This window comes from Drosophila rhopaloa, unplaced genomic scaffold, assembly GCF_018152115.1.
Source record: "Drosophila rhopaloa isolate 14029-0021.01 unplaced genomic scaffold, ASM1815211v1 contig_115, whole genome shotgun sequence".
In the NCBI taxonomy this organism is placed as follows: Eukaryota; Metazoa; Arthropoda; class Insecta; order Diptera; family Drosophilidae; genus Drosophila; species Drosophila rhopaloa.
In genome coordinates, this window is record NW_025334990.1 from 17003491 (window position 1) to 17026689 (window position 23199).

General features: G+C 41.8%; 2 protein-coding genes across 2 annotated transcripts in view; both read right to left on the reverse strand.

Moving 5' to 3' along the window:
* LOC108048901 (protein slit) overlaps positions 1–23199 on the reverse strand; it is a 54624-nt gene that overhangs the window by 21686 nt on the left and 9739 nt on the right. Inside the window, 2 exon segments of the mRNA XM_017129845.2 lie at positions 119–1056; positions 17164–17226. Coding sequence (XP_016985334.1) covers positions 119–438 — 320 coding nt within the window. The 5' untranslated portion in view covers positions 439–1056; positions 17164–17226.
* On the reverse strand, positions 5715–6469 carry LOC108048902. Its single transcript, XM_017129846.1, has 4 exons — positions 6373–6469; positions 6159–6314; positions 5936–6103; positions 5715–5870 (listed from the first exon to the last, which is right to left on the reverse strand). Exons 1-4 carry the CDS (start codon positions 6433–6435, stop codon positions 5715–5717), a joined length of 543 nt encoding a protein of 180 aa, XP_016985335.1. The 5' UTR covers positions 6436–6469.

Below are 23199 nucleotides of genomic sequence, written 5' to 3' on the forward strand. Positions count from 1 at the left end.
ATATTTGACACTTAATCCAGGAATAAGAAAAAAATGGTCACTGTAGCCTTCTTAAAACAAGTCAAGGGTCACTTTAGGGTAATCCACATTTGGTTATATTTATTTCCCCAATACTTACAGTCGCTCCACGTCCGCTGAGATTTTCCTGGGAACAGAGGTGAGTCCTCGGTGCGAGCAGTCCACATTTAATCCTGAGCAGGAGCAGACTCTGGGGCAACGGGCCTCCGTGATGACGCCCACTCCGCCGCCGGGTATGTGGATGCCCACTGAGCCGAGGCCTCCGCTGGACACCGCTGAGCTGCCGAATCCGCCGGAATACGGCTCCGCGTGGACCGCATCATGGCGCAGGAGCAGCTGTAGCAGGAGTAGGGGTATCAGTAGCCGGAGCTGGAGCCGGAAGGGTGGTGGCATCGACGTCGTCCTGGACGGCGCGGCCATTGTGGCACATTTATGAAGCAGCGGCAACGTGCCTAATTGAAAGTGTCCCCCGAATGCCAATCCACTTTGTCAACAGCAATCACCACTGCGTAAATATTTGGCGGGGAAAAAGGATTGATGATGCGTTCGCCGGCACTTTCACTTCACTGGTTTTTTCACTGTAAATCCTTTGGTTCGAAGAGGTGGAGAGGGAGGTGGAATGTCCGCTCTTTTCTTGGTTTTTCCTGCGGCGGTACGCTCTTTTCCAGCCGTCGCGAACGCGCTTCTTGACCAAACTGAGCGGCTGGCAGCTGTCTTGTAGTTGAGCGCTCGAAAAGTATCGAGTATGGAGTATGGAGTATCTAGTAGCGAGTATCTTCGGCGAGCTACTCTCTTTTTCAACTATCTACGAAATCGTAGGTAGAATCCGGCACGTAGGTAGAACAGAACTCCCCGCACAAGTTAGGTAGCAGGAAATGCACTTTTCCTTTCCTTTGTTTCGGGTATCTGGTATCTTTCGGATACTGCACTTGGCTGTCAGCAGCTAAAGCGGACCGAGAGCGGCAGCAACTTCATCATCATCAGCATCGCCGGCAGCACCAGCTCGAAGGCATCGTCGCAGCGACCTGCTGAGCGCATCTGCAACGAGATTGGGAAAGAATGTGTCGGGAAAATCATGAAAAATTATCTATAAATTCGGCAAGGCATCGCCGGCAACAGCAGGAAATTGCCGTTGACTGAGCGTTTAAATATAAACCTATGCGCTTTGCGCTGTATATTTATTTCACTTAAAATTACATATATATACTTGAAGAAGTGGAAGAAGTTGGAGGTACGGAAACTCAACTGTCGTCTATAATGCCATGATATATGACTTGGCCACAAATTAGCTCCTCTTTTTTTTAGAAAAAAAAAAACATCCCCTTAAACACCTGTCGGAATGAGCAGTAGCAACGACCACTAATCACCTCCAGAATACTACAATTATCAGTTGTTTGGATAGCATATGGTATGTTTTCTCAGGAAAAAATCCCCTATCAACAAGTAAACATAAGAAGTATAAGTAAAAAAGAGTTTTCTTTTGGATAAGCATTCCATTCTGAATGATTATATTGGTTTAGCTTGTCAGAACTAAGGAATTTTGGTATGAAACAATAACTTTAATATTAGCGAATTATGTTCTTTAAATTAATTTAACCTACCAAATTAGTAATGTAAAACCCAAGCTTCCGCTTTCTAATTCATCTAGGGAACTTATAAATCATATTTAAGAGCACTCTGGTCTAATATTATCATTATATGGTATCATAAACATTCCTCGGGGCAAGTTGACTTAATAAAAGAGTTTTCTTCGGCCTAAATATTCCATTTGAAATGATCATATTGCCCTAACCTACCAGAACCGAGGAACTATGGTATCTGGAAGCTCATCTAGTAATTACTCGCATACGTAATCTCTGGGCTTCCGCTTTTCGATTCCTCTGGGGAACTCACAAATCATATTTAAGAGTACTCTGGCCCAATTAAATCTCTGGTTTCTAATGACCCTCTGCTGCCGTCTCCCTTCGTTTCTTCTGCCCTCTCAAGTGCCAGTCTTCATTTACATTCCCGAGGCTAACTATTCAGATTCGATCTATATTTGGCTCTGTGTGGTCTGCCCTCTCGTTCGCGCGCAGTCTTGCCATCTCTTTCGCTGCTGGTCTGTCATGTTGTGTACTTAATTTGCAAATTGACATGTTTAAGGAACTCCGGCCCGCTCGCTCGCAGCTACGGATATTAATTGTTTAAATTAACATTTGGATAAATGACGGCCGCGATTGATTCTGACTGCCAAGTGGAATCTTCGGTTATTGGATAACTGGAGTAATCAGCGTTGAGCTGTCAAAAATCGCTTTCCCCTAGTATATCTTTCTCTGTTTCACTTAACTGGCAATCAACTTAAACTCAATTGAATGTCAAACGTAATTTGAGAAAGCTTTCCACACAAACGGAATGCATATTATACACACATGAAGATGTACTACTGGGTGGAGGGGGGTGGAACCTATCAAGACCAGGCATGGGGGCCTTTAATCAAAAATTTATCATATAGCCCCTCTTTCCTTACGAAGCCGAAGCTCTGACGAGGCTTGAGAGAAAATATTTTTTGAACGGCAGCAAAGGCATGCCTTTCACATCACGGAAATTGTGGGGGTGTGTATACGTATATGTATGCTCAAAGATGTAATCACTGCATTGTCACCCGACCGGAGGATTGCTCCTCCATCCAGCAGCTCATCCTGCTCATCCTTCGGTTATGCCACGTTCCTGCCTTGAGGGAATCTCTGCCTCGTAGTCCGCTTATATGAAACATAAATCAGTGAAATTCTATACATGCCACTGATTGTCTACTCTTTTGCTCTACTACTCCTCCTCATGGCCCACAGGCCCCCCTCATCCTCATCCTCACCCCCAATCCAAAGCCCTTCGCCCCTTGGAACCCAACAAATTCCGAAGCAAATTCAATGCATGCCAATAACTCGTTCTTCTTGTGCCCAAGAAGTAAAAGCCCAAGAATCCGGGGAGTAGACGCAGCATGAAGCCCGGTTTGAAGTCGAACTAAAACTGGAAATTGCCAGTGGACGACGGTCTAGAGTGGCAACGAATTAAGCTAAGCCAGGAAAACAACAATAATTTGATACCAAGAAGAATCCAAGGCACTCAATATCAATTTAGTAGAGAGTTATAACCAGAAAGTGATTTGTGTTTGCAAATTAAATGGGCAACAGGGAAATAGGAAAATTTTCAATTAGAATTCTAGTTAAATAAACCAGTGAGGTAAGAGTATAATTCACACATATTCCAAATTAACCGAAATCACAAACTAATATTTATCTAGAAATAGTACCGAAATGTATTGAATTATGCTTCGGCTTCGGTCAACAAAAGATTATAATTTCACCAACATTTCCAGTTAAATGAATAAATTAAAATCCATGCATATTTGTGTCAATTTTGGCATAAATATTTATTTAGAAGTAATTAAAATGTGTGTTGAATTTAATTTAAATTCCCATTGAACACATAAATGTTGGCCCAAATATTGTGATTTGATGATTATTCCATTTATTATTATGAGCAGAAATGGTTGTTTTAATGCATAAACAATGGCCGTTAACATGGTTTTAAAATGGGCACTTGGCATATTAAATGGAATCGATGTCGTTTGCAGAAATCCTCGGCCCAATAAACAACCCACCCGCACATTGTACTAACTCTAACGAGTTTTCCTCCCCATCTGGACTCTTTTTACTGCCATTTGGTCTGACACCAAGAGATAAGAAGTGCGCGGAAGAGTGAGACATTGGCCGGAGCACTATTCAAATAGAGCCGGGCACAAATAAACCCGAGACACATAGATAGAATGTCATCTGGTGCTCAGAAATCTCAGACTGGACTAAGAGAGTCGTCTGCAGATTAATGACGCGACCTCGCACCAACTGAAACAATAGATTTATGGTAGATGGAGGAGGCGCCCAGCTCAATCCGCCGAGAGTCGCCTGGAGGCTCTTGTGGATTTTCCAATAAATTACGCTTAAGTATGCACTTAATTCAAATAATGCCACTGGGATGTGGGGCCAGCGACCAGATGGAGGGGTTGCCCCCAAGTGATTTGTTTTTTTGTGGCTTACACGAGGAGTGGTTAGTGGAGCGGGCGAATCCCTCTTGGGGAGGTGGACTCTGTTTGTCCATTGCCTATGACATGTGTCAAAATCGCTCTGCCCTGGTACTCCCCCCTCCCCATAATCCCGAGACAGAGATAAGCCATATCAAAGTTCTCATCCCGCTCCGCCCACCGAGGGATTAGGCTGAAGTCAGCGTGCCCAAAGTCAAACATGTCGAGCTGCAGATGGAGTAAATGTCGGGGGTCTTAATCAATGGGAACAGAAAAAAATCACAATAAATACGGGGAAAATTGTTGACAAAGCAGAAACGGAAAAACAAAGTGCAAACAATCAATATATCAGATGGAGCTGGAGATGGAGATGGAGATGAAGACCAGACAACTATTCGGAATTTGTGCCCACTCCCTAAAACAGGTTCACCCAAAACATATATGTATTTTTAGATGAGCAGCTTTGTGGGGCAGGCCAATTCGAATGGCCAGACATGAGACCCTCAATTAGTGCTCAAGTATCCAACGATTATGGATCTATAAAATGTTAAAAAATGAAATAAAACAGAGACGGAATGTCAAACTAGAGAGACCCATAATTATATTACACAGAGATTCTAAATGATAATTATCAGTAAAAAGAAGAAACAACAACAGATATCAATTACGGGCTGAGAACAGGAAAGATCTGTCAAATGTAAATGTTAATTTCAAGCGTGGATAATCGAGATTGTATCTCTTGATGTGGGACTGGCGATATAATCGACAATTTACAGCACATCAAAATATTTTCCCAATTTCCTTCTCAGCGATCCTCCACGCTGATCATCATCTTTCTGCTTTCGTGCTTTGGCATTTCCGCAGCTACTTTCTTTCTTTGTGATTTCCCACCCCCTCTCCCAAGAATGTCATGCCAAAGAACATCTCGGAAAGAAAGAGTTCCGAGGTCCAATGCTCAATGAATTGTATTACAATGAAAAAGCCGGGGAAAAAACATAATAAAATCAGAGGCAAAGGCAGGCAGCACAAAGCACGGTTCCAATAGGGACTCTCGTCGACAGTTGTCCAAGCCGGAAGTGTCGCATACTTTTACGGATACACCGACTTAATTATGCGCATAAAATGTAAGAACAACAAAAACAGCATCCACATCAAGAAGAAGGAGCAGCGGGCAATGTCGGGCTTGAAATGACAAAACACAAACATTAATTGCTCCACATTCACATCCACATCCACGTTCACATTCAGATGCGGGGGCGGCGGAGGAAAATCCGATGGAGGGGGGGACTCCAAGGGTAGGGGGCGTACATATGCTCAGGGGACTGACTGCCGTTTTCCCCCAGGAGTTGAGTGGAAAAGAAAGCGAACAGGGTAGCGAAAGGTGCACTGCAAGAAACTGAAGAAAATTCTGATTTCTTCAAGGAAATTATGAAGCTTGTTAACATAATTTTATATTGGCAATGCTTTCGAAGCCAAATGCATGAAACGATATAGCCTTCTGATAATTTGGTGGTATCTTTCTATATTTCTGACTCATTTAAATACATATATTGATGTTTGAACAAATTTTTACTAGCCATGAACATTGTTCTTTGTCAAATTTAAATGATGCGTTTAAATTCTTTAAAATAACTGAGTTTGATTACGATAATATAAAATATATTTTAAAGACAGCGCGGATGATGTCATAGGCAATCCAGTTCATATTCACCATATACTCTCCCTTTGGAAAGGGTAAAATATTAGTCAAACGGTGATTTACAGATTCAGCTGTTAGTTTATCCAGCACAAGATCATGCTAAAAAAAATAATTTAACCAAATTTATATCTTGTACGAATAAAAGATTTTTAGTCACTACTTACGTTGAAGGGACAGGAATGATTTATGTTGGAAAATCCTTTAAAAAAATCGTAAAAGTAACTGGCAACGGGATTAGACTTCTGATTTTTAAAGAATTTACAGGCGTCTACAGTTACATTGTACATGAAGGGTTTGTATCCATTAAGTCGTTGGTAGAGTGCCCCATTCACCTAATTCCCAATATTTAAGTTTCGCAAACTCCAATATATGTATTTTTGCACATACCTTTGCTTTCGTTATTGGAACTTTTAATAACTTGACTCTAAGCGAAAAATACTTATATGTCCGGTTCACAGATTTCAGGTGACAATAGTCGAAAGTGCAAAATTCCTTATCTGTCGATTCACACTTTATGTTCTTAAACTCAACCAAAGAAAATGCCTAAAATTCAATGCAATCCAATAAAATTTGCAGCTCATTTAACTGTAGATCTACTTACTTCCCTGATTAAGTACATGGTCAGCCAGCAATGGATCACAAGCTTTAGCTTTAGACACATCATAAAAGCTCGAAGATCACACAACAACTAATTTTAAATTCAGAGTTACGAAGACTAGCTAATGTTTAATGTGCTTAATGATTTTCCAACCAGAATAAGGCCGATGATTACGAATTCACTTAAAATGTAATTAGAAGCAACATACATATATTTATTTTTGTATTTGTATATATTTATTATTTATTTTAAATATATATTTAATTTTGATCAATAACCTTTTATTCTTGTTTCGAATTCAATTGAACCAATCAAATTAACTTTCAGCTTGATAGCTGATTGATCAAAGAGAATGCGCCAAGCTAAAATTTCCCAGAAATGCTTTAGTTTTTGACCTTGTTTTATTTGTCCCAATTAAGAACTGTAAGCATGATTTTTTTTAGAAAATTTGCCTACAAAATGCGCAATCACCCTTTGATTAATCTGAATTAGAATAATTCCTGCTTCTGGGAATACAAAGACTCCCCCTCGTACTTTAATTTGTTCAAGAGAGCGTAAGCTCGCTTTTCACCTATTTTCTGTGAGTGTAATCAGAGCGACTCCATTCAGAGAAGCGGCTTATAATTTATTAATCTATGCATAGAGCCCAACAAATACTCGCACTCGACTCGTAATGCCGCTGCCACTGCCCCTGCCCCTCGACTTTCCCCACTTTCGAGTGGAGGAAGGTGTCGGCAGTGGGTCCGCCTCATCGTCAGACAGTCCGTCGCTATCCGTCGCCATATAGCCTGAATATACGGACCACTACATGTCACTTTAATCTCTTAGAAGTGTCACTTTTGCAGCTCTCCAAGTGCTGCTGCCGTTGATGTTGCTGTTTGGGTTTTGTTTGGATGTTTTTAGGGTCCACGAAGGGGTTCGGGGGCGTTGTAAACAATGTGCTGTTATAGTTGAATTTGAATTTTCATTTTGATAAGCAACAAAAAGGCATAATCACACTTCAAATTGCATGCCCCGGCGAGAGGGGACTCGGAAAAGTGGGACTGCCGGGGAATTGGGAGTGCTATCCAAGGCGAACCTTATGGTAATGAAGTGTAGCAGCTGTTTTTGAGTTGAATTTGAATAAAGCGAATGCAGGGGGATGGATGTCCGCCTCTGATTTACATTTGATACAGCGACCGAGACCCGACTACTTGAACAATCAGATTCAATTTGTGCCACGCATTCGTTTTCATTTCGTTTTCGTTTTCTTGATCTGCCCCCAACAACAAGTGATGATGACGATCAAGTGTACGGGGCCTGCCCCCTCAGCAGATTATGCTCTATTTGATTTGGGCTTGAATTTTATTATTATTTTTTGGTGGCTTTATTATTACAATGGCGCCTCGAGTGCCGAAACGCAATCTTCATTTATCTCGTATTTATCTTTATCTCGACTGTGTGGGCTCATCATCGAAATGGACAAACACAAAGCTGGGCATTATTTAGTTTGTCGCCATGTCTCGGGTTTCAACTTGTTTTCGAGGTTACCATAATAAACAGCCCCACCTGCGGCACTCGCATACACACATCATTTCCATGTAAATTTATAAAATGTTTCACAAATCCATAAAAACCGAAAGGGAGAATCTGAGGCGTGCGCCAGGTCCACCCAAAATCCCCTGCCCAATCCCATTCCATTGCATCCCGCCGGAATCCCAGGTGCAATGCGTGTTGCAGTTGAGCTCTCTGCGACGTAGTTTTGTTATTGTTTTCGTCTCGGCTTTTGTTTTCCGCATTTCGGGTCAGGTAGAGCGAGCGTCTTCTTCGCCGCCCCTAAAAGCCTTCGCATTGTTCTAGCCAAGAGAAGTGAATTATGTTGCTGCGAGCATGCTGCATCACCGGGATTAGGACAGGTAAGGTTGTAAATTTCACCAGCCACGAGAGTCGCCCCTGGAGTCAAAAGGTTGACGAGTAAATGTGGACGACGAAATGCACACCAAGCCGGGATGTTCCATTATGGACCACAAGTATACGCAATCTCCCAAGGAAGGTAAACAAATCATCAAGAAAATTCATAAATTCCCAAATTAATCTTCTGACAGCACGACATAATAACATAACCCAAGAAATATCCTAATGAAAATTCCAATTACACCGAAAACCATCATAATTCCCCTTCCTTGTGGCAAAACAACATACTTAAATTATGGTTAAATCCCGCAAAAGCAAGGGAACCCCGCAGTTTATCTCGTAATAACAATAAAATGCCATCAATGGTTCATATTTTGCCAGGCTCAATAAAAACAACAGCATAAATGAAACATAACCACAAAGTACTGTCATTCCGTCATATGTCTGGCCAATAAAGCGGAAGTTTAGCCCATAACAGAACATAAATCACGTTATTCTTTATTAATTCTTAGACGAAGTATAAGGAAAATGTCTTTAATGACTGGGCAAACAAAGCAAAACAAATATAAAATTTAGCGCTTCATCAATTTGACCGGAACCACCCCATTTTGAACTTTGGATCGATGCCTGGTGGAGTGTGATATATTTAAAAGGTTATGGTTTTGTTTTAATGATAGGGCCTATCGCACCGGCCGGACAGACTACTCTTTGGAAAGGGTAATAATTATATTTTAATTATTGTTAAATATAAACTATCCATTTACATATATCACCGCATATCTTCTGGGTACTAGAGATCATGATAGTAAACAATTTATTTGAAATACAGCTCGCTTAATGGCGTATGCAAAACATAGGTATACCCTCCCAACGCAAAATGTAGTCTTTTAGTCAAGCGGTGATTTGCAGATTCGGTCGACAGCTAATCCATCACAATATGGTGCTAAAAATAAATTATGAATCTAAATGGATTCAGCATATAACAATAAACTTTAATTTTAAACGGTTGTTAAACTGAATATCACTTCGTCCTTAATTGTCAAGATTAGTAGGAAAATCTTGTTAAGCTAGTTTAAATAAGATTTTTGGAATATACCCAAGACGGCTAAAATTATTAAATGGAAATTTCTTTGGTCTATCCTGTGTCCTGTGTCCTTCTGCCCCCACCGCACACCCCCTCCCTTTTCACTCCAACTGACGCACACGCATCGTATCAAATTTCATGGCTCTCGCATGGGTGTGCGTGGGTATCTGTTAGTGCGTCGTATCCAGGTTCGCTTCGTATCTTTTGCTCTTCACTGGCAGCGTGTTGATGACAGATTTCGACCGTCTGTCCGTCGGCTTGTCGTTTCATTTTCGTTTCGTTGAAGTCATTTTTACTCATTTATTGTCACCGTTAGTGCGTCAGAGAGTGTGTGTATATCCTTACAAGTACTCGGGAACCCTGCGGGCGGCCATCCATGGTATTGATTCCACTTCCACTTCCATTCCCACTTTCATTCCCACTTCCATTTCCCTCGCCACAGCGGGGCACTCAGTCAGTCAATTGACATGACTCAACAACAGGCGAATGTCCCTGTGTTTCCCTCTCGATTCCTCCGTTTTTGTATACTTATTAAATATTTAAAAGCTTTGGCCTTTGTTCCACCAACTGCCGGCCCAAGCAAATACTTAATAATTTCATTCCGTTCCTTCAGTCGCACCGCAGGTTACCTCCTCTCCATCATCCTGCCCACCTTCTTTTTGACAAACTGCACGCACAGCGGCGACTTTAAAATTATGGTTTGTTGCATTTTAAATACAAATTATACATCAAGGCTCTGACTCACCGAACTCGAAGCAACTCGTAACTCGGGAGGCAGTGGAACAAGTGGGTCAGGTAAGACAATGAATGGTCATTAACCGCCCTGCTTGGAAGGGAAAACCACGGAGTTTTTGATCCTAGTCCCCACGAGGGTTGCTCGAGAGTCAGGGATGATTTCTTATTGCGGCATGGATTGGAATGTTCTTTTTTTTGGCAAGCCAACTGACATTGACATCTTGCAAGTGCCTTTAAATGTCTGAAAAATGCCTGTTGGGTGACCCCATTTGTGGGGTGACCTCGTCAAGTGGTGACACCTCTCCCAAATACGCTTCTTACAGTTAGCCAAATGGCTCAACTTTCTCTCCTCGAGATGACCCCATCCTAAGTGGTAAAATATTCTATTCTCTGTGGTGACCCCCCGCAGAGGCCATAAAAAGTTCTCACACTTGCCTGTCAACTAACTCAAATGCTCTCATATGCGGGGGAACAAAGCAGAAGGAGAGACCATTAAAAAATTGATCTTACCTGACCTCCAAAAATAAAATGAAAGACCTAATTAGTTGCTTATAAAATTGATCTTGGCAAATAAGAACTTTCCATAAAAGGTGTCCCCAATTCGAAGGCCATCCTTCTCAAAATATAACGTTTTAAAGTGATCAAATTACTCAAAACTCTAAACTGAAAATAAGGTATATAAATGCCTGAATATTTTTTGGAAATCATAAATATTGCTCTTCTAAAATTTGTTAAATTAGAGCAGGCAGTTTAGATTTCAGATCAATAAACAAATATTTATATGTCTGCATTTAATATTGAATTTTATTAATCACAATATTGAAGGGACTGTCTATCTTTGAATCTCCCCCTCCTTTTCAAACTGATTTCCCATATCTTTCAAGCACTCCTCGCCGTCGGGCCATCCAGGTTGCAGCTGCAGGTACACAGGGTGCAAGTGGCGCCCTTCGCCGACATGGTTATCAAAAGGGAAACCAGGGAGTGGCCACATGAAGGCAGGAGGACAATGGAGCGAACCAGGTGAATAGAACCTAAAAGTATAATATGACAATTGTTGGAAATTTTCCAGGGAGGGCGGGGAGCGGCACTAACTATATGCTATGGCCGTACCATATGCGGTTGGCCATAAAGGAAATGAAAAAGAGATTCGCCGATAGCCTCAGGTGGGTTCGCAAGGCGGGGATAATTGCAACGAACTGTTTGGGGAGTGATGGACTCTGGGACTGGATTAGTGGAGAGTGGTTTCCCGGCTGGCATTTGGCATTTAAAGTGCCAAACTTCTTCAGGGCGCTCAAGGGGTTTTTCAGAGGATGGAGAGCAGACATATTTGCAGAGCAGAGCAGAGCAGAGCCGACGCCCCTTCCTGCACATCTAACACTCATTTAAGCTCAAGTCCCGCTCGCGCTGGGCAACAATTCCAGGAATTTTTGTGCCCTGCTGCAACAGAGGCAGCAGTTTCTGCTTCAGCTTCACATGGTGGCACTTGCTCTCGTCTGATTTCAGCAAATATTTGCAAATTTACGTTGACTCGGGGAACGACCCGGGAACTGGGACGTTGCGGCGGCATTAGCGACAACTGTCGTAGAGTGGCACTTAATGAGCGGCGACGGGAGCTCCTCTTTTACTGGCATTTCCACCGCTGTGCTACTGTTACTGCAGTGGCCCGCATGCCGGACTAAAACTAAAACCAGGGAACAGGGCCGACCAGATAACCCCGACTCCAGGCCAGAGACAATCCAGCTGGAGTTATGCACGATGGCCATGCAATTGGCGTGGCAGTGGCAGTAGCAGTAGCAGTAGCAATCCCAGTCGCAGTAGCATCTGCACCAGCAAAATCTATCTTACGGATGCGAAACCTTGCGGCTGGTACGCCAGTTTCGTTTTGTTTTGCTTCGTTACATTTCGTTTTGTTTGCTGCTGTTTTGCCACAGATTCTTCTGCTTCCTCCACTCGTTGTTTAGCATTGCAGTAATTTGACTTGATTTGTTTAAGCTGACACACGGACACAGATGCAGTTGCAGTTGCAGTTGCAGTTGAACTTCACAGGGGACCACTGCACTTGCCGCAATTATGCGCTTATTAAGGGAGTTCTTTCACGGATTAAGTCATTATTGCAGTTGGCTGGGGCGCCACTTGAAACACTCATCACTTTTTAATCGCTTAAACTTACGTAAACAGCCCATAAATCCCATCAAAGAACTTATTACTTGGCGTTTTCAAAACACGCTTTTAATCTGCTTAAAAATCTGCTCATAAAAAGTGCATAAAATAAAACATCATAAGTGAACAAAACTTACATAAATCATAAAGTAGCACACATAATATATACAGTAGCATTTAAAGCACTTGTAGAACGGGACAAAATCTAATGAAATTTATGCTCTGCAGGGAGACGAATGTCATATAATTCTACACTTAAATACCTTACTAGTCAGAATTTTAGGCTGAATGTATTGCTTAAAACAACTTGAATCATAAATCCTTATTATGTTCCATCCGTTTTTCATCTAATATATTACAAATAATCTCTGTTGAAAGATTAACCCATTCCGTAATTCAATAACGCAGAGATACAACCCCTTGATATTTTAAAAATTTCCTTTTCATACTGCACCGTAGCCAAAATAGGTTTCAACCGCAACTGACTTAAAGATAAACCCATTTATTATTTCTTATTGAATTATCGCGGTGATTAATCCCCGTCCATTTCGAATTTGGCTCAGTGTACGCCCGTTACTGGGCGACTCTACCCCCGATGACAAATGTGCCGCTGCCATGTAATCGCATTAAACGTTCGCTGCAATGTGCCACCCCCCTCTGCGCCCCTGAATTGTGCCCGTTGCATATGTTGCGCTCATTAAATTGGTATTTATAATGGCCACGGCTAAATCGCCGCCCATTCGCCACGCCCCGCGCTTAGTGTGGGGTATTACGAGTACGTCTCCTCTATGGGTATTACGTGCAGCGAGTTGGATGATGATGATGGCAATCATCATAATTTTTTGGCTGCCGCAACGGAGGAGCACAAAAAGCGCAAATCGACGGCTTTCAAAAGATAGAAATTGGTCGACGAGCCTGCAATTGACAATCTACAATCGACAGCGTCTAGGCAAATTGCGAAATTAATTAAATTTTAGCACAACTTTCGAACGGTACAGAAACCCAATGGTTCGTTGTATGTTGCTGTTACTGTTGCTGTTGCTGTTGTAGCTGTTGGTGCTGTGCGTTGATTGCCGCTCTGCGGTTGCTGCGGTCGCTGGTCGAAAAAGGGGTAACAACCGAGGAGCGGGAGGACCTGAGTGGACCGATGTGGGGAAAAGAGCTAGGAAAAAAGGCAAAAGCCGATGAAACCCAAGCCAAGCGGCTCCACGTTTTAACATTTCTCGTACATGCAAGTGACAAGGCAATATCCGTCACGCAAACAACAGCAGCAGCAGCAACAGCAGCAACAGCAACACCCTGACCAGCAGCAACAACAATGGTAATCTGGAGCCACAGGGTACAATGGTAAGAATCAGTTCCACCAGAACAGGTAATTGCCTCCGAAAAGCCTTATGACATGGTGATTTTTAAAACTCAATGAGTAGGAGTTCTTTTCAAAGGATTTTTAAGGAGCGGAAAATAACAATAAGTGGCATAATGGGCTACTTTTTACTTTTGAAAATAATTGTATACTTAAGAGGGTTTTATAAGGAGTATATTTCTGAAAACAAGATTGTTAATCGTAATACACAGTTGGCCTTGCTCGCTTTTAATGCTAAAATAAAAACTCGAATATATTATTCTGTTAATAATATTCTCTTTGACCAAATTACCATCTCACAAGTGGCTGAATAAATGCATGAATAATTAAGTACTTTTTGGTCTTGATAATATGGTTTTGGCCAAGCTATTCCGTTTCAATGAAAATATCTAAAATCAACATATAAATAGTACTATCATTAACATCTAAATAAGACGATAATTTTATTGCTAATTTCGGCCCTAATCTCAGAGCACATATCAGAGCTATTAATACTAATCCCTAAATATGCAATCCATAAAAACTGAGCACATTAATCGGGTAATAATGCTCTTTTTGGTCAAATTACCATCTCAGTTTGGTTGACATCTGGTGTTGCGCCCAATAAAATCGACTCATATCTCATCCAGAAATTATTCGGCAGTACATAGATCAACTCGGCACATAATCAACAACTTGCTGTGGACATAAAGATTGCCTCATAATCGAACCTAATATGTGGGATAGCGATTACCCGAAATGACAGGCGATAAGTAATTTCCACCATCTGGACGGTGTTTGCCTGTTGGCCAGTTACATATGTAAATGCGATGCGAATGGCCGGCGATCAGGCCCCGAAAATTATTGGCTATTAAATCGGCAATCGTTACCACTGTGCCCTGGGTTTCGGAAAAGGGGGGTTCTCTACGGGGACTGGCAATGGGTCCTGTTGTTGTCCACGGATTGGACGACTCTACGGCTCTGTGGCTTTGGCAAAAAATTATTATTCATCGCTTGTACAACGATGGCGTCGCTGCCTCTGTCGGCGTAGCAGTCGCAGTCGGCGCACGAGTTAATTACGGTCCATTAGACTGCACAAGGGGTGTTTATTACCACATCAGTGGGCGCCGCCGCCAACGCCATCAGCCATCATACCGCCTGGAATGGAGGACAAGGAGCAGGGAGCAGGAAGCAGGGAACAGGACATCGGAGCGAGCGGGATGCGGCCACTTGGATGGCTAGCTGGAAATTGTTGAGCGCTTCAAATCGCTGGACATGAAATCAGTTAGAAAATCTGCTTTGACATGGAAATTCCACTGGTGCACACTCCACTCCCTCGCAGGAATCAACCGACAGGCCATGTCCTGCTGCTTAGCTGATCCTTGCACAGGAAAAAAAGTTCAACAGATATGGAAAATTATGGTTCAATTTATTCGAAGTACTATTTAAAGTAATATACTCAATTATCTGTGTTGATATCCACAATTCATACCATTTTACTTGTATATTTTTGTAACGGGTTGAAAATACATTTAAAAGCAATGTATGTAAAGTTGGAAAACAGATAAAAAAAAGTTAGTATCCAATGTTAGGCCCTCTTTGTATGTTTATTCCAATAAAGTAATCTGGAAACTGTAGGACTCATGAAACTGGAGTACAATTGAAGGACTATTTTTCTTTAGTTTAACTACATATTATAAAAATGTTTTTTTCGGTGTTGTTTTTCTATTTTTTTGCTTGACAGGTTCGACGCACTTTTGTTGCTTTTATCCTACTTTTTGCCTGCGTTTTTAATTAGGACGCAGGCGCCAAACAACAGGAACTGCGAACGGAAATCGGACAAAGGTTAGTGGCAGCAATCAGAGTTGGCATTGTGTGCTGCCCTCTCGCTCGCTCCCAGTATCTGTCCCGCTCGCTCCAGTGGGGCCCCAGCCTGGCGACAAAATTTATTAAAATATTACGCAAGGTTGGGCAGTCAGTCATGGGTTGCTGCCCTGTTGTTGTTGTTGTTGTTGCTGCTGGTCCGCACAGCAGAAAAGTTTTCCTCGCTTTTCCGGGGGTCCGGGGGGTGAAAATATTTTCAACAAATTTAGAAGAGCGGAAATTGCAAAGCATTCAAAGCGAGTTGAGTCGCAGAAGTCGAGTTATTTGTGCAAGGAAAAACTTTTGCCTTCAGTTAGAATGCGAATTGTGGGTGGTTTTCCCTTTCTGTTCCCTTATTTTTTTGGGTGGCTGGGCGGCGAGTTGAGTTAAGTTGGTTTTAGTATTGCAGCGTCGACACAAAAAATATAAAGTTCGCGTTGTTTACATAACAAAGGCCAGCGAAAAGGGGTTGGAGGTGGGTGGGAGGAGTGGAGGTGGGTGGGAGGAGTGGATGTGGGAGGGGAAGGGGGATGCCTGTCAATTTGTGCATTGGAATTCGACTGCGGCAGGGGAAAAGGAGGTGGGTGCCGAAGAGAACACACATAAATTGAAGTTTTATTGTTGCTGCCGGGGCCATAAACAAAGTAATTAAATGCAAAAGCCAGGCAGCCAGACAACAACACGAAAAGGCAAATGCAATTAAACAGTTGAAGAAATGATTCTTTTCGGATCGCCTTCCCTGCACTTTTTTTCACATGTGCCAAGCCAAGCAAAAAATCTGCACATTCAAAAAAGGAAAAAACAGAAAATCAAAACAAAAGTTGCAAAAAAAAAGAATCTGCAAATAAACAGACTGAGCTAATTGAAGCAGCTGCGCCGCCAGCGTCAGACGTTGACCGCCTCTGGTCCTCTGGAGAACCCAGACATCAGACATACTATATAGAGACACACACACATTCCGACCCCACTTGATGTACGATCATCAGGGTCCTCAGGCTGTTTTTCCTCTTAATTGGCAACAAGTGACAAGATTTTTTCCTGTACAACTTCTTCTTTCTTTTTGTTTGGTGCCACATCTCAAATATATATTTGCTCAAGATGTGGGCAGGTGTGAAGACTTGTTAAGCAAACCAACTAAAAAACAACCATAAACAAGAAAAATGTTAAATGGTTAAACGCTAATGGAAATGCCGTCTAATTGCTGGAAGGGGAAACGTTGTTGTATTCACAACTTTGTTCGTTAAGTATTCCATAAATCCAAGTGTGGGCGAAAGAGGAAGAGCGACGAGTGTGAGACAATGTTTAGCATGGCATAATTATCCGCTACACGGGAAGAGGGTGTGGGAATGCCCTAAAAAAAAAAGTTACGGGGAGTTGCACAACGTACAGGCAAATTACCGGACAAAGTCATTTATCGAGTCAAAGAGTAATATTCTCAGGAAAAATGTCTGGCATGTGTGCAGTACTCTTGGAAAAATTAAATCGAGTGAAGAGAGAAAAACGTAAATAATAGCAGAGTAGGAAATATATAGCTAGAACTCAATGTGAATTATTTATGACCAAGAGTAAAGAGCTACAACTAACAAGTCATCCATCAAAGTTCTTATATTCGATTACTTCCTTTATCAATGTGGGCCAAAGTGACCACCTCCTTTAAAGCTTTAACTTTATCTACCTATAAATAAAACACAATTACCATATGCCTGTTTAAACTTACGTCTCTCGAAAAAACTTCCGCCACTTCAACCAGTCGTATTTAAGGCCATTATCTTCAACATACCTGCAAATAAATAAAGAAGAATAAACATTTTAGTATTCCACATAGTCTCAGTTATAAATCATGGTAAAGAAAAGAGAAAATGTATGGAAAACACAGGCATATCTTTTGGCCAGGGCAACAATTCCTCAAATCTGCTCAGTAAGTTTAATTTATGTGGCAGCTTTAGTATGAGCCTTTAATCTCTCACTCTCCGGATTATACAGTGGATATTTCTGCCACAAGTTAGCCGCATTCTAAGCACTCTGAGCTGCAGCCAACAGCAAAAGTCGGATACAAATAAGAAAGGAAAGTGCTTAGCTTTTCATTTCTACTTAATTTACTGGCCCTGCTGATTGAGTTCCTGCTGAAGACTCCTCCAGTTGCACATGGGCCTGAGTGTAAGGTAATGGCAACAGATAAATATAACGAACTCGACTTCCCGGAATGATTTAAATGCAAAGTGTACATTTTAACACGCGGCCTGTGCCTCCTCGCTCACCTCCTACTTTTCCGAATCTGCTACCACTCCACCTCCTTTCACTGCACCTCCCCCGCAGACCCCCAATTCCCTCGAAGACATTGCCGCAAATGAAGCAATTGCACACACAACCAGCCAACAAGCATGAGATACTCATGGAAAATGATTTTGACACCTAATCGAACTCTGGATACTCTTGTCTAAGTTTCGAATTTAAATTGATGATACTGCAAATATTTTTGGTATATAATATAATTCATTTTCCAATAATGTAAGTAGACCGATAAATATAATTAATGTGGCATTTATAGGAATTTTATTTCTCCGTTTGAAATGAGTTAGTAAGTAAAATATTAAATAACTTTAAGATGTTTCCTTAAACTTTAAGAACACATGTTAAAGAGACTTAAACTTTGAATAAAGTATCCTGTTAGCTTACAAATTGAATTCATCCTTGCCAGTAGCCACAAGAAGGGTATTCGAGGAGGAAGCAAGTGTAATCCCTTCGTGGATTTGCTGGATTGCTGGATCGCTTGAGGATGACGGTGGTGGCGTCAGTCGTCAGAGTGTTTGTTGCACAGGGCTATGCCAATGCCGCTGCAACTGCATCAACGACAGGCGCAACAACAAAACATAAATTCCAATGAAATAAGTTGATTTATGCTGCTGCGCGCGCCGTGAGCTGACAGCCGCAGAACTCCGGAACCCCAGAACCAAAAGCAGCTCCACCAGCACCACTAGCTCCTCCACCTCCTTCCTCATCTCTCCCCAATCCTCCAGAAGGGGCAACAAGCGGCACGAGGTGAAGTCGGGAGAGACCATCATCTGGTCTTCAGGGGTCGGGCGCACCAGCAGCAGCTCATATGCCATATTTTTCATATACACGACGATATATACTATCTTGAGGAACATTTCTCTTCTGCCTTAACCCCTGCCCTGCCCTGCCCCCTTAACCCTCCATCTGCTGACGTGCGGCATGCAAGAGTCAAAAATAACTAAAAAATAGAAAATGAATTCCCTCACTGGCGATGGTGTGGCGGTATTGGGGGCGTGGCACTTGGCGTTGATTGAATTATATTTTGTGCACCGGATAGCATAAAAACCAAATGTGCGCCTACAATTTGTTGTTGCTGTTGTTAGTTGTTGCCTTTGCACAATCAAAAAGCTTAAGCAAGTTTATTTCATTCGTTTTTTTTTTGCTAGGGATGAAAATCGTGACACGAAATTATGCTTAGCAAGTCAGGCGATAATAATTTATTTGACTGAATTTATAATTAATTTATGGCAATTCGTGGACATTAATTTCAGGAAAGGCCAAATCTGAAAGTGGTCTTAGATTAAAGTAATTTACTAATATTTAATGGTTCAAAACAGTATTTCATATTTTTTAGGTTTTAAGTGAGTTCATTGGGTTAACATATGTCTTGTTATTGAAAAATATTATCTTCCTTATAAAAATTCCTCAAGCATTTCATCATCTTCATCTTTTCATTCGCACTATGTTATTTTCATTGTTCTGAAATAAACTTTCCTCCGTTCACATCTCTAAAATTCTCCCTTTAGCTTACGCCATGTTTTTAGGGCCTTTAATTTTATGAGCTTTTAACCCAAAACACAAACATAAGAACCAGAACTGGGCGTTTGGGGGGCGGTGAAACCAGCCTGCAAGTGTAAATCATGAAAATTATAAGCCATTTTAATTAGCTGCCGCTGCTGGCTTTCCTTTCGACCCATCAGCATCATCAGAAACACATTTCCCGCCGCATGTTGAAATATGTTTGATAAATTCGCTTCATCTTGGTGTTCTGATTCCCATTCCCCTGCTGCTGAAAGCAATTTCCCTCCTCCAAACCAAGAAACAGAAGTCCAGACGGATCTCGCGACCAGACAAGGCTAATTCGGTGAGGCCAGGGGTCAAATAATGCATTTTCCTCATTAGACAGTCTCGGTCTTTGATGTTTCCCTATAACACCCCCATGCTAGGCATTTTCATTTCAAGTGATTTGCATTTCCCATCGATGCCCCAAACTCTTGCTTCTGTTTCTGTAAAGGGAACAAACTGGTTTATTGGAAACCATTTAAATCATTGAGTAATATTTATTCACTTTCAACTCAGCTAGAGTCCAAAAACTTTATAAAATAATTAGTTGAAACATATTGAGGAAATATAAAGAAGCAATAGAGACATTATGAAGGGACAAACCGCAAATGACTAATTGTGTGGTTCTTGTGTTCCGCAGCATGTCTCGGTCTCTTTGCGGAATCTTTGAGCTTGTTCTTAGAGGCCGCCTCATAAATTCTTGCTGGCCAACGAATTGCCATTCATGTCGTGCACTGTGCGCATGGGCGGCAGGCTAAGGGGGGGGCAGGGTGTTGGCAGGGTGCCGGGGACAAGGCAATTGCTCTTTTTTCTTGCGGCTCGACTGTCGCTGCCTTGTCGCATTTTGAGCTGTGTGGCGTGCACCTGCGCGATAAGATAAGATGTTCCAGGTGAGGTGGGGAATCGGAGATTGAAATGGAGGTGGAGTTGGAGTTCCAGGGAGTACTGGCCATCTTGTGGTGGCATGCGGCTTGTAAGTAGCCTGCCTTTGTCTATTGCTCAATGTTGTTTAACGTTGTTATTGTCTGCCTCTGGAAAATGCGGGGAAAAGTGAGGGAAAGGGGGGGAGAAAGAGGAGCACCGGTGGTGGGTGATGCATTGTTGCTTCTCGGAAATGTTCGCCAAGGGAATTGTGTATGTCTTTGTGTATATAACAAAATTGGGAAATTGAGTCAAGTCCAAGAAAAGTTGCCCGAAATGAAAAGGATGAATTTGCCCAGAGCAAACGAAGGGGAAACATAAAGCATACAAAGCAAGGCTCTGAGAATGATGAAAAGCAACGAAAATGCTACAATAGAACAACAGTTTCTCAAGGAAATTTCCCTCGGATGTCTGGCCATTGAGAGGAAATCAGTCAGAAACATCGGGTGGGTAGGAACGGAAATTAATTTTTGAGTTTGCTGTTACAGAAATATTACTCATACCAAATTCGATTAATATTTTCAACCCAACACCCAATCAATTGATTTTTTCACCAGTAAATGAGGTACGAAAGTGTACCTCAATCTAAACTATATTTAGTGCTCGCTCGGCTGTCATTCTTGTGATCGGATAAAGGTAATTGAACTTTCACCACACAAAGTAAATGGATTCTAACGCCATTCGTTTTGAACTTGGGTCTACTTCAATTAACATATTTTACCATATTTCCCTTTCCCTTACCATTCGCAGTCGTAACCCTTTGCACTCGGGGGGCAAGTGACCCACAAAAAAACCCTTTCAAAAGAATTACCAAAACAAAGGTGAAAAAAACTCAATAAAAAAAATCTAACTGGGCCACAACGAAGATTTCAGACCCTTCAAAAGATTGAAAAGCATATCAAAAGCAAAGAAGGGAATGAAATGATTTTATTTTGCAGATCTGTCATCTCCTCATTTATTGTTTTATTTTTTCTGTGAAGCGTGAGAAATGAATAAAATAGTTGTATAGTATAGTCACACCAAAACATCAAATATTGCCTAATAATTGTTTCAATGTTTAAAAATACAAATTTAAAAATCATATATTCAAACGAAAGTTTTTAAATTTGCGTATATTTTTGAAAAGTTTTTTTTTAAATTTTTTAAGTATCAAACTATTTACGTATTTCAGTCACAAAATATTTTGGATTACCCTTTGTGGACGCCAACCTTTCAGCTCACATGTATAATTATTCAGTCAACTAGCGGGTCGCATTATTCGAATGTGAGTTCTATCTGCCCGTCCAAATCTTTCCCATGCAAGGTGCACTTTTCCCATTACTCAGCGCTTTCCCAGGGAAATTGGTAGGGCGGTAGGGTGGTTGCGATGGATCGGGTGGTTGGATGAAAGCCCAAACACATTTCCAATCAAAGTCGTTGACTGGGATGACGATGATGACGAGTGCTCCGCCTTAATGTTTTAATTTTTGAGCCATTAACAGATGCATATTTAGCAGTCTGGCATATGCCCGCGCACCGCAGGGGGGAGGGGGGTGGCAGGGGGTGTTGCAGAGTGGTGGCAAGTACATCATTTCAACATTTGCCAACATGCATTAAACAGCAGCGACAAGAAGTGCGCGGAGTTGGGGCGACAACTCTCGGAAACAAAGCCATTAGATATATCGCGTCGAGCAACGCCCATTTTTTGCACATTTTCGGTTGCCCCTTACCCACTCACACACGCAATCAAAGGATGCACACCCTCACATATACGCCAGGACACGGCCAGGACATTTGCAACCCCTAACCGAACAGAACTGAACATCTTACCCCCGAAAAGCGTATATCGTATATTCCACTGCCTCCTTTTTTGGGCTTACTTTTAGTGCTCATTCCGTTCTTCCCCGTTCGTTGGCGCAGCAAAAATTAAAAGCATTAAAAATGCCCAGGGAAGGGAGTTTGGGTTATAGATTGGATGAGATGGGCTGGGCTGGGCCACGCTGGGCTGTTGCACAGGCCTTCTGGGTCGGAGGACGTTCCCCGCCGGCGGCTGAGGTGTTGCGATTGCAATAACCTTGCCCGGAAGAAAAGGCAGAGCGAGAAAAAAATTAAAACCCACAAAAAACACGTCAACCATGGTGGAACAGTGGGACCCAGGGGATTCGAGAAATGGTTCCGGGTTAACATCAACTTTATCCCATAACTCTGTGTTCGATAACGGGTTGAATGGGTTAATAAAATTAACATGAATGTAAGTTCTATAAAAAGTTGGTCACATAATCTCCAGGGGTTATTAAAAAATCGATAAGTCACTTAATCCCTGAACATTCTGCTGTACTAATCCTACTAAATTGCAATCCATGAAGGTTTTTTTATAATAATCCACCAAGATTCTTTATAATCCTACTAAATTTTAATACTAATCCATCAAGAATATGTATACTCCTAAAAGCTTTATGATTAGACATTATTTTTTGTATGCTTAAAAATAGGGTTGGGAAATTGATAGATTTTAAATTGAAAGAGGAAACTGAAAACTGAAAAGTTGAATGTTTCCCAAATAACTGATCCCCTTGGCACTGTTTAATCTTTTCTGTAATTTATACAAAGTGTAATTTAACTACAGATCACGTGCATAGTAATTATGGTTCTTTTGCAGCAACTGCCAGAAATAGGATACTGGAGTGGCAGATATACTGGTATCCCGGCAATGTACACAAATAATTAATTAAAGAAATAATAATTCCCGGAACCCTTTGGGCCTTGGCAATTCGATCTGCGATTATGGGATTCATCCCTCGGGCCTTGCTTTAGACCACTGTGCAGTCAGGTTCACCGCACACCACATAACGTCGTCCTTCGCCTTTCGTCATCGGTCTCCTGCCCGTAACGACAACAAATCGTTGTGGATTTTTATGAGTTTCCTTCGCAGCCCTCCTCCGATTCCCCCCCAACACACATACGTCGTGTTTGCCTTGTGACAGGCAGCAAACAGATTGTTTTTATCCGTGAACCT

Bases quoted from the DNA above. Each gene is read 5' to 3' on its own strand.
- LOC108048902 (XM_017129846.1), bottom strand. From the start codon at position 6,435: ATGATGTGTCTAAAGCTAAAGCTTGTGATCCATTGCTGGCTGACCATG. The intron at 6,315-6,372 runs GTAAGTAGATCT...ATTGAATTTTAG, and splicing joins CCATGTACTTAATCAGGGAA to GCATTTTCTTTGGTTGAGTT. The intron at 6,104-6,158 runs GTATGTGCAAAA...ATTGGGAATTAG, and splicing joins TTCCAATAACGAAAGCAAAG to GTGAATGGGGCACTCTACCA.